Source organism: Neofelis nebulosa, chromosome 7 (assembly GCF_028018385.1).
Source record: "Neofelis nebulosa isolate mNeoNeb1 chromosome 7, mNeoNeb1.pri, whole genome shotgun sequence".
NCBI lineage: Eukaryota > Metazoa > Chordata > Mammalia > Carnivora > Felidae > Neofelis > Neofelis nebulosa.
Genome location: NC_080788.1, coordinates 134,666,381 through 134,678,238, shown reverse-complemented (window position 1 = coordinate 134,678,238; position 11,858 = coordinate 134,666,381). Strand labels below are relative to the sequence as shown.

The 11,858-nt window shown below is 46.5% G+C and overlaps 1 protein-coding gene across 2 annotated transcripts in view; it reads right to left on the bottom strand.

The window, feature by feature from the left end:
- Window positions 1-2,169: 2,169 nt before the first annotated feature.
- KCNK13 (potassium two pore domain channel subfamily K member 13) overlaps window positions 2,170-11,858 on the bottom strand; it is a 108,899-nt gene continuing 99,210 nt past the window's right edge. For both annotated transcript variants that reach the window (XM_058739995.1, XM_058739996.1), the window contains one exon: window positions 2,170-3,937. In XM_058739995.1, the coding sequence (XP_058595978.1) occupies window positions 3,045-3,937 (893 nt within the window). In that variant the 3' untranslated portion in view covers window positions 2,170-3,044. The remainder of the gene's footprint in view (window positions 3,938-11,858) is intronic.

Here is an 11,858-nt window from a genome sequence, read left to right as displayed (position 1 = left end):
TGAAAGAAAGAGTCACCCCATGCAGCAAACTTTATTGCTGTCTTATTTTAGGAAATTGTCACAGCACCCCCAACCTTCAGCAACTGTCACCCCTCTCAGTCAGCCGCCATCGACACAGAGGCAAGACCTTGCAGCAGCAAAAAGATTACAACTCATGAAAGCTCAGATGACGGTCAGCGGTTTTTAGCAGTCAAGTATTTCTAAATTGACGTACTTTAAAAAAAATTTTTTTTAACGTTTATTTTTTGAGAGACGGAGCAAGACAGAGCGTGAGTGGGGAAGGGGCAGAGAGAGAAGGAGACACAGAATCCGAAGCAGGCTCCAGGCCCTGAGCTGTCAGCACAGAACCCGACGCGGGGCCCGAACTCACGGACTGTGAGATCGTGACCTGAGCCAAAGTCGGACACCCAACAGACTGAGCCACCCGGGCTCCACAAATTGACGTACTTTCAAAAAGACACAATGCGTCGCATACTTAATATACTATAGTACGTGGTAAACATAACTTCCATCTGCACTGGGAGGCCAAAAGTTTATCTGATTGGCTTTACTGCGATATTCACCATACTGCAGTGGTCTGGGACCTAACCCATCGCACCTCTGAGGCGTGCCCGTACATACACCACAATGTTACAGGATTTGTGGGCTCCAGATTTTGAACTCCAGCTTTACATTCATACCTAGAAATTCCCTCGTTGAACCAATTCGTGCCTAAGAGTAACTACAGAGACACCTAGTTTTGCCATTTTGGGGACATACGTTATTCCCACTCATCCATCGTGAATGTACCACACTTCTCTCCTTCCGCCGGTGCTCAGATGTTTCCATCAGGGAACCTCAACCCAGAGCAAAACAAACGCATTCTCCAGGACCCTGAGAGGACTCCTCCGGAAACTCCTCAAAAGTTCAAAAAATGTTTTTTCGTGTTTAGCTCAAAAATTGACTCCAGTTTTGGATCCTACTGACAAAGAGCCGTGCGTTTTGACGTAACATTTCTCTGCAAAGATCACCTAGTACAGTGACCTTCTGGGAAGATGACGCCTGCTGATACAAATGCTCCTTGGCCCCCTGGCTGGGACATGTGCCAGGGGGCCAAGGAGCATTTGTATCAGCAGGCGTCATCTTCCCAGAAGGTCACTGTACTGGATTGGAGAAGCAAAGACCTGCTTTGTGCCAGTCCCTGTACCAGGTATGTGGCGATTAAGAAATCTCCTAGGGCAGGGACCCAGCTCCTCTCCCTATGCCCATGGTGCCTTCCCCCAGAGCAGAGCCCCCCGGGGAGCTTGGTTTTGCAGTAGCTACAGGATGCTTCCTTTGAGAGCAACACAAAGTAAGGCTTGAAGATCTCTGACTTTGGAGCCGCACAGCCCTTAGGTTCGAAGCCCAGGCTGCTGTTTATAGGACTCCTGCCGTTGAGTACTTTCAGCATTGTAAAAAAAAAAAAAAGGGGGGGGGGTGGGTAGGCTGCCAGCTGGAAGGAAAAGGCAACTCAGCTTAGGAGGGAGCAGTTGAGGGAGGTTCTAAAGCTGTGGGGAGCACGGGTGATGAGCCCGGACGTCGCCATCAGGACACCTGGGTTCTCCTAGCTGTATGCTGTCAGCCTTGAGAGTTCGGATAGGGAGCATTCTTCACGCCTCTGTTTCTTTCTTGTGTAAAACACAAGAAAGCTGTATGGGATGGTCCCTAAGGTCCTCCCAGCTCTGATGAGTTCCACTCAACATTTCAGTTTCACTGGGTATCGTTCTCGGCTTTATTGTCTTTACGATGCCGACTTTCTTCATCATTTCTAAAACTGCCGCATGTACACCATCCCCTTCTTATAAAAATAACAGCTATCTCTTATTAATGCTGCTCTCGGGTCTCAAAATGTTCTCTCCTGAATATACGAAGATCCAGAGTCCCTGTTCCCAGCACGGATGTTTTAACTGCTCAGGAGGTTATGTAACTAGACTTGTTACACTCCCAGGAGGCAGAGCCGAAACAAATTACACAAAGAGAAGCCATTCCTTATCTGGCCTAGAATGTTCCTCTAGCCAAGAATCCAAGATGATGCTTATATCCCCAAGGGTTAATTTCTTGTTTCTTTTTTCACTGTGCACAATAAATGCCTGTTTAGCTAGGCTCTACCCCCAGCCCCGCTGTCCATAATGAGCACTCATGTAATCTTAGTTAATAAAGTGAGGATTTATTCAGTTTTCAGTTCTAATAAATAGTCAGCCATTATCTTTGCAATGGGCTCCATGCCCTGGTTAAAAAAAAAAAAAAATGAAATGGTCTCTGTGACCACTGGAAGGAAGAACGTTAAGCTATATTCTTTCCTTGCAAAAAAAAAAAAAAAAAAAAAAAAAGAGCCTGTCCACTACTTGGCTGCAGTTTAAAGGCCTGAAGCTTTCTTCTTACCACGCCGAGGTCCCACAGACACCTTAGCCCAGTATTAGGATCTTAAAAATAAAAGAAAGGAAAAACAAAACGCAGAGAAGCAGACACGGAGAGTAGACCAGGTGATTTCCCCATCCGCCGCACCGTGGACATATCTGCTCTGAAGGAAGCCCAGGGCCCAGGCACCTTCTGAAGCATCCCCCCCCCCCCACCTCTTTTCTGAAGGGGCTGGGAAGGGCAGTGGGTCCAGCCATTCAGGGTTCCAGGGGGGAAAATGAGGATTTCTGTTCAGGATTTTTATTTCCAAACGAAGACCAGAGCAGCAGGGAAATAGAGACTTACTTAAACCCCCTTCCCTTAGGCAGTTAAAGCCCTGGAGGAAGGGGAGTAAGACAACCGTGCAATGTCTTAGGCTGCCTCTGGGATTCATTCTCAAGACTGAATTCAGACCTCACAGAATAAAGACAAGGAGAAGGACCTCGGGCCTCGGTCTGCAGCCCTAGAAGGTGGCTGGCTGCCCGAGGAGAAGAGTTTTCTAAGGCTGGGCCTGCAGAGGGTGACAGGACAACTCCAGAGGGAACCCGCCCCGGCACAGAGCTGAGCCGATGCCAATCCCCCCATCGTCCACTCTCCTGGCCTCCACGCCTAGCGGCCGCTCCTCACTTCTACCTGTCCCCACTGGTCTCCGCCAACCTGTTGTTCATTATGGCAAAGGCCCCCACCCCCCCTGAGAACTCGTTGTCCCGGGACAGCGCGCTGGCCTGGGGCGGGCAGCCGTTGGCCGTCTCAGACAGCTGCTTCTGGAGGATGGCCAGCGAGACCTTGTTGGCGGCCAAGAAGTCCTTCATGGAGATCATCTCCCCCGAGAGACGCCGCCCGTCCGTGTCGCTGTCCATCACCCCGTCCGTGTCAGTGGAGATGTTGCCCCGGTCCTGGACGTTGCCCGGCATGACCACGTTCCTCCGGGACCTCAGGAGCCTCCTTGGGCATCGTCGGCAGCACCCGCCATCCATTTTCCTCAGGATCCAGTTCACGGACCGTTTGATGAGGATGGAGATGACATTGAACAAGGAGTAGATGCAGCAGACGCCCATGAGGATGAACATGAAGTTGGCAAAGCGGTAGAGGCCTTGGCTGTCATACTGGGCGTTCTGGCTGCTGACGAGGTCCCCGAAGCCAATGGTGCTGAAGGCCACAAAGCAGAAGTAGAGGGAGTCGAAATAGCTCCAGCCTTCGATGGAGGTATACATGGCCGACGCACAGCAGGAGATGAGCAGGGAGGCCAGGCACAGGATCAGCATCACGTAGTACACGGAGGGCTTCCAGCCGGCCGAGCTATCCCCCTCGCACCTGCCCGGGGGCTTCGGGCTCTCCCGGGACAGGGCCCCTCGTCTCCGGAGCCGTCGCTGGTGGCACGACTTCATGATGTAGGCAATGACGGTGATGAGGCGCTCCAGGAAGAGGTTGAAGAACAGGATGGTGCTCGCGCACCCAATGAGGCCGTAGAAGATCAGAAAGATTTTTCCTCCCACCGTCGCCGGAGTGGTCATCCCAAACCCTGCGGGAGACAAAAATCAGAGGAGAGAAGAGTGAGGGAGGCCTTTGCTGGGAATGCGGCCAGGGTCTTGGCATAGATGACTGGCCAAGGACCCGAAGAAAGAGTTTCGTACAAGCACTCGGTCCTAGCCTTTCTAGGAACAAAGGAGAGGACGCTCCCTTCCTTTCGAAGACGCTACGTGTTTCTCTGGAGCTGCCCGGCTGAAAGCGGGTATAGTGCCATTGTACAGATCAGAAAAAGGCATCTCTTCTTCCGGGTGGATACAGTCAGCGAAAAATGGCCGGGCGATAAGAACGCGAGCTGGATTTCAGCCTCCCCTCCCGACCGGGCTGGACGTCCTGTACAGTGCACAGCCTGAGCCACCATACTCAGCAGACATTGTTCAGACAAACAACAGGTCATATGAAGAAAAGGCTCATACAGACTCCTCAGAATTCATTTATTCTACAAATACTTATTCAGTGCCATTCCAGGAACGGGGGATTGAACTCTAAGAAAGCCAGATCTGGTCCCTGCCCTCATGGAGCTCTAGCCTAGTGAGGGGATTACTATATCGTATAGGTGTTGTGCTGAAGGAGGTGAAGGGTCCTATGGGAGCGGCTAAGAGGGGGAACCCAGGTCAAGTTTGGGATTCTGAGAAGACTAAGCAGGGATACTTGAAAGCTAAAGAGGAGTTAGGCAGGCAGGGAGGAGTGTGTGTGTGTGTGTGTGTGTGTGTGTGTGTGCATGTGTGTGTGCGTGTGTGTGTGGTGGTGCTCCAGGCAGAGAAACAGCAAATGCCAGCATACGTAGAAATGAGAAATTTGCTCAAGATTTTTCCATCTTTTATTTTTATTATTTTTTTATGCTTATTTATTTTTGAAGGGGAGAGAGAGTGAGCAAGCGAGCATGAGCAGGGGAGGGGCAGAGAGAAAGAGAGAGAGGGAGACACAGAATCCGAAGCAGGCTCCAGCCTCCAAGCTGTCAGCACAGAGTCCGACACGGGGCCATGAGATCATGGCCTAAGCCGAAGTCAAAAGCTCAACCAACTGAGCCACCCAGGCGCCCCTGTTTTTCCCGTCTTTTAAACAAAATTCTTCAAACACACACCTTATGCTTTGGGAGTGGAAACCGAGGTGTTGGTTTTTATAGTTTGATAAAATAGAAAATGTCTTTCTTGCCTTTGCCTCTGACTGTTCACAATTTCCACCTTCTTGATCTTTCTACCTAGGCACACAGACATGTTACTAAGAATACCAGCTGTAGGACAACGGACATCACTAAGAACAAGGAGAAAAAGAAAGGAGCAGTGATACATTCAGCATTTCTCACTGAGGGGTACCAAGGGTCAGCCCACTTGGAGGGACGTGGAATCCTTCCAAGCAAATGATTCAGTAACCATGAGAAGTCTGATCTGTTTGAAGGGAAGGGCATCAAAGTCTCGGAACACAAATGCCATTCAAAAAGTAAGTACTGAACATGCCTCCCTGGGTGCAGCCTTGTATTTGAACCAAACCTTCTTGTTTCCATTTTTTCTTTATTACCAGGTTCAGGTTCCTAACCTGAGCCCCATCATTCGGATCTTGAGGACTCATCCCTTATCCTCTTTATGATGACACTCTGCTTGTCCCCAAGCCAGCACTTTTCTTTGTTGCCACAGCTCACCGTGGCTGCCTCCCAGGGCACTCTGGAAAGGGGTCAGATCAGACCTTGCCATGTGTGGGCTTCTGGGGTGATGACCTCCTCCTCTCCTCAGGCAGAACCAAGGGGGCACCCCTCCCAAACACCTAGCCACATATACTGTGAACCATCTAGTTTTCCAATTAAATTTGATCTTCCTTCCACAGTATACAAACATCCACAGGAGGGTAGGGTGTTAACAGCCTATAGCCAAGAGACCAGCAGAAGACAGTAAATCTAGCTTTTGAGCTGGATGGGACAGGATGATCTGGTAAAGGAAGGATCAAGGGGCCGGGGATACTTTCATGGGGAGTTACAGTTGTGGACCTTAATGGTAGAGAGAAAATTAGACCCTCGTCTCTTCTCTGGGAACTCCTGTTTTCAAAATGAAAGGCCTCCGGCAACTCTTGGTAGTACCGATTTCATTTATTAGATAGCTTCCTTATGTAAAAAAAAATACTTTGCCTTTGCTGTGTGTTCTCTTGTTAGTACCTTTAATTCTTTTGTTTTTAATGTTTATTTATTTTTGAGAAAGAGAGAGAGAGGGAGAGAGAGACAGAGTGTGAGTGGGGGAGGGGCAGAGAGAGCGCGAGACACAGAATTGGAAGCAGGCTCCAGGCTCTGAGCTGTCAGCACAGAGCCTGACACGGGGCTCACAGACCACGAGATCATGACCTGAGCCGAAGTCAGACACTTAACCAACTGAGCCACTAAAGGCTCCCCTTTAGTACCTTTAATTCTTATCGCTAAGCTCAAATGAGGTGGTTGTAATAGTGGAGAATTAAGAAAAAAAACTTACTGAGTTTAATTTTTTTTTAACGTTTATTTTAGAGACAGAGAAAACTTCCTGAGTTTAATGACTGAGCTGAGAGCGATATCCTTCTCTGCCCAGTGCAGAGAACACTGAGGAATCACTGAGGTGTTGAGTAATTAGTTCCTGGTGATCTGAGGGTGTTGGGGCACCTCCTCTGGCCCAGTGAATTCCCAGAAGCAGTAAAGCTTACAAATCTTTCTGTGCTAAGAAGTGAAAATTGAGGGGCACCTGGGTGGCTCAGTCGGTTAAGCGTCTGACTTGATCTCAGCACAGGTCTTAATCTCAGGGTCGTGAGTTCAAGGTCTGCATTGGGCTCTGTGCTGGTGTGAAGCCTACTTAAGAGAAGGAGGAGGAGGAGGAGGAGGAGGAGGAGGAGGAGGAGGAGGAGGAGGAGGAGGAGGAGGAGGAAAAGGAGAAGGAGGAGAAGGAGGAGAAGGAGAAACAGAAGGAGGAGGAGGAGGAGAGGAGAAGGAGAAGGAGAAGGAGGAGAAGGAGGAGAAGGGGGAGAAAGAAAAAGAAAGAAAGAAAGAAAGAAAGAAAGAAAGAAAGAAAGAAAGAAAGAAAGAAAGAAAGAAAGAAAGAAAGAAAGAAAGAAAGAAAGAAAGAAAGAAAGAAAGAAAGAAAGAAAGAAAGAAAGAAGGAAAGAAGGAAGGAAGGAAGGAAGGAAGGAAGGAAGGAAGGAAGGAAGGAAGGAAGGAAGAAAGAAAGAAAGAAAGAAAGAAAGAAAGAAAGAAAGAAAGAAAGAAAGAAAGAAAGAAAGAAAGAAAGAAAGAAAGAAATGATATGAAAAATGAAAGCTGGAGCCCCTGCCCCAAAGCTGTAAGGCCAGAGGAGTCTTCGGGATTTCTTCATTGGAGACAGAACTGAGGCAACAAGCAGAAAAAAGAGAACCATTTATCTGGGGGCCTTTTATTGACCCAACAATATTCCAGGAACTGGATAAAGGTATTGAAAATGGGGAAAGCCCAGGAATAACAAGGGAGAGGGAGGTGCTTGCCTCCCTCTGATTATTAATCAGAGAACGTGAGATTTAAATGGGCGAATGTTTGCTTCTCCAAAATCTTCCTTTCTGATCCCAGAGGTGGCGTAATTATTTTAGTCTTCGGGAGTAGAGAAGTTAAGAGTAGCTCTCAAAGTTTACAGCAGTAATTTATTAAGCACCTGTTAAGTGCAAGGGCCTGCACTAACTGTCTGGGCCACGCAGTGGTGAACTGGAAAAGGTCCTTGACCTCAAGGAGCCTCGCCTCCAGGCTGGGACAAATCAACGGCTATCTACAAAACAAGGCACAGCGAGTCAACGGCCAAAATAAAGCATGAGGGAGTTATTATCCCGGCTTTAGGGTCTCGAACGCCACCTCACTTGGGCTGAGTGACGACAATCAGGGGCGTGACTGAAGCCAGGCTAGCAAGCTCGGTAAACTGACTTTTCTAATAAATGACATGTCTAGACGTGTTCCAGGGCTTTAAAATCTCTAGAGTCTATCTTGGTTTTGTTTTTTTTTAAACATTCAATTTTATTAAAGAATTGATAAGCCATGAGTTTTGATTACCTGCTGTATTGGCTTGATCACTGCCATCTTTTCAATCAGCAAAAATAACAGAAAATGGCATAAGTGGTTGTGTGGGGGAAGCACCAGGAGGCAGCGCTCTACGGTTCGCAGTTAAGAGGTGTTTCCACAGCTTCTATTACTGTCAGAGCTTAGAAGTGTGGAAGCTAATAACACAGGCTTTTTCATAGGAAGCCTTCCCCTTTTTTGAGCCCCATGAGGCTGACCATTAGGGATGCCTTGGATTGGGAATAAGAAGCCTCACGGTCCTCCCTGGTGGAGGGAAGAGATAGGAGCATCACCAAAGACCTGCCCTCTGCCAGGTATCACCGGCCCCTTGCACCCTTGCCGGGTGTTGATTATTAGTCTACTCTTCCCATTTGACAGATGAGAAAAAGAAGAATAGAGAAGCTGAGTAACTTGCCGAAAGGCGCAGAGCTGGAATTAGAACCTAGATCTGTTTCGTCTCCCAGGCCTGCGCTCTTTCCACCTGACTGTGCTAAGTGAGTGCAAGCCACTGTCAGATGTGCGCATCAGGAGTAGCCTTGAGGGAGGGAAATTAACCAAGCGTCTATAGTTCCATGCTTTACGTAGACACCCAGACCACAGTGGCTGCCAAATCTGGTACCCAAATCAGGGGATCGGCTTGCATCAGAAACTGAAACCCTACAATTTTCATTTACTAAAACACATGTTTCTGAATGTTATGTGTGCCTCTTCCAACAAGTGATGTAATTAAGTTGGTTTTAAAAATGTGCTACACCCCATGCATTTTGGTCTCCTTGTATTTCATAGGCACACAAAGGAAACTGATTGTCACAGGTGGTGCTTTTCAATATATAATTTATTCTCTGTGCTTCATGTCTGAGGTCTTCTGATTCAGGTCCAACCCCTGTGTCTGGGAGCACATGAGCTAGCTGACGGGAGGACCAAGGGCTCATGAATTTGGTTTGGAGTCCGAGGAAGCTTGCCTGGAATCTACTTTGGTCTAGCTCCCCTGAACCATTTCAGATCTGCTTTACCGTGACTATAATCCCTAGGGCAGCTGCTGGGACCAAATCAGGCTCTCTGGTGTCCTTGGGGCCAGGAATGAAGCAGCTAGAGACTTCCCGGGTCCCAGTCAACCCCAACAGAGCCCTTCATTTAGACCATGAAGAGAGGAGGGCAGGCCTGCAGTCTCCCAACCTTCTACATATATTCTGTTGACCACCATTCCTTAAAAAAGTTAATCAAGGTAAAAAAGTGAAAAGCTTTGCATTATGATATTTTTCAAACATACACAAAGGTAGGGAGAATTCTAGAATAAACCCTCATTTCCGACTTTGAGCAATTGTCAACATTTTGCCAGGCATGGTTCTCCTATCCCACCCTACCTCCTTTTTCTGTGGGAGTATTTTCAAGGAAATCTCATCACACCATTTCATGCATTAATAATGAAGCATCTGTAACTGACAAGAACTTTATTTTCCCAACATAACCACTATGACATTGTCACACCTGATAAAACTAACACTAATTCCTTAAAACCAAATAATACCCAGGCTATTTTCAAAGTTCTCAAATATATCTTCTTACAGATCTGTATGAATCAGGATGCTAATAAGATCCAAGCATCGTATCTTTTAAGTCTCCTTTATTCATTGACAGCATCCCTTCCCATTTTTTTTATGCCATTGATTTTTTGGGTACATGTGTCCTGTAGATTTGAATCACAATTCTTTCTAGAAACATTTTTTTTAATGTGTATTATGAGAGTGCCCTCACATGCAGCAGAAAATATCAAACACTGCATGGGGATATATAAATTGGCATAAACTGTCTAGAAAGCAATCTGGGAATGTCTCAGATATCTTAAAAATATTTGCATCTTTTTCTGTTTTTTTTTTAAGGAGTATGTCCCAAAAAATATCAGAAATGTGACTCATCAAGTACATTGATGTTCACCATGGCTTTGCTTTTAATAATGAATATTCTTAGCAATCTAAATGTCAGATAATAGGGAAATGACTAAATAAAGTAGCTATTAAAATGAAGCCATTAAAATGACATATACAAAGAGTTTTTAATGACTGGAGAAAATGTTAAGTGGAAAAATGCAGAGCCAAAGTGTGTCTGACGAATGACTCAAGCCTAGTGCATGGGGCATCCTCATTAAATATTTGTTGGATGAGGGAATAAACTTTCTAAACTACTTTTAACCACCTACATATATTACAACGGTGAAGAGACTTTTGGTTGTCAGTAATAGCAAATCATAAATAGAAGTGGCTTAAACATGAAGGGGACATATTATCTCATAGAACATGAAATTTGGAGATGGGCAGCTCCAGGGATTAACTGGGTGTCTTTCCAAATGATCTATGAACCAAGAGCATTTCACTTTTCTGGTTCTGGCCCCATCAACATGTTAGCTAGTTCCTCCCCACCCCCACCCCATGCCAACAGCTTCAGGCATTAACTCCTCACACACTAATGTCCAGAGCCAGAAAATGTTGTGTTCCTGCCTTGTGTATGTCTTTATAATAGCAGTGAATCCTTTCCAGAAACCCCCTGGCAAAATTCCCATTATATATCATTAGTCAGTACAAACCCACTTCTCAAACCAATTATCTACAAGAGGAACGATTTCCTCTTAGACTGGTCAGGGTTTACCAGAGTTCTCGGGAAAGAGGTGGATCCCAGAACCGACAAGGTCCTGCCACAAACATACACAGAAAAAAAACAACATAAAGAGAAAGAGACAAAATTTTTAATCAGGATATTTCGAGATGGTGATAATTTGGGTGATTCAATTTCTCCTAATCCTTTATATCTTTCATTACTTTTAAACTCAGAAAAATACATTAAATATTCTGGATGCTTCCCTTGAAAGGGAGGCAAACATCTGCCCAAAACCATCATCTCTCTTGATTCATTTTTCTCAATACACTGAGAAAGCAAAGTTCGACTTGCATAAACTTTTCATAATCTTTTTGACTTGGAAATTTTAAGCCTTTTTGTGTGTGTGAGATGAAACTACATAGGGGTTTGTGGGTGTTTTTTAAAAAACACCTTCTGGTTTCAATTGGGATGGAAAGAGGAGGCAAGAACATACCCCATGGATAATGCTTAGGGGGGGTGTGGGGGATGGGAATGGGGTTCCAGTGATGGAAGACTTGGGGTTCTTACCAGGCACAGTCTTTATGCGGATTGGGGAACCACAAGTGTTAGAGCTGAGAGGAACTTCACAGCCTTTTAGTCCAAGCTTTCTGTGTTATAGGTGGGGAAACTGAGGCACCAATAAACCAGGTAATCTTCATGAGGGGCGGAGGCTTGGCTTGAATCCAGGTTCCCCATCCAGATTGCCCTCCCTTACTCTTGTTGCCTGTGGCAAACTGTTTTCTCCAAAGATGATTTTGAGCAAACTGCTCCCATCTCTGTAAGACGTGAAGCCTATTTCCCTTCCCCTTGAATTTTGGATGACCTTGAGGTTTGTTCTGGCCAATCACATGGGGTGGAAGTCATGCTGCGCCAGTTCCAGGCTTAGATGGTAAGGAGTCTAGCAGTTTTCTCTTTCTCTCTCTGGACCCCTGAGCCACTGTGTAAAAAATGTGACCACTTAGCTGGAGAGAAGGCCCAGCCCTCCCCAGCCACTCTAGTCTCCTCAGATATTGGGTCAATCCATCTTGGGCATTCCAGCCCCAGGCAAGCATGAGATATATCATATCAGCTGGTACCTCATGGAGCCAGAGAACCACCAGTTGGGCCCAGGAGATCCACAGAACCGTGGAAAATGTCCATGGGTGCTGTGTAAGCCATTAATTTGGGGAAGTTATACATAGCAACAGATAATGAAATGTGCTCTCTCTGGGACTTGTGATTTTTTTCAATAAGGCATCTTCTCCCCACTATTTCCAGGCCA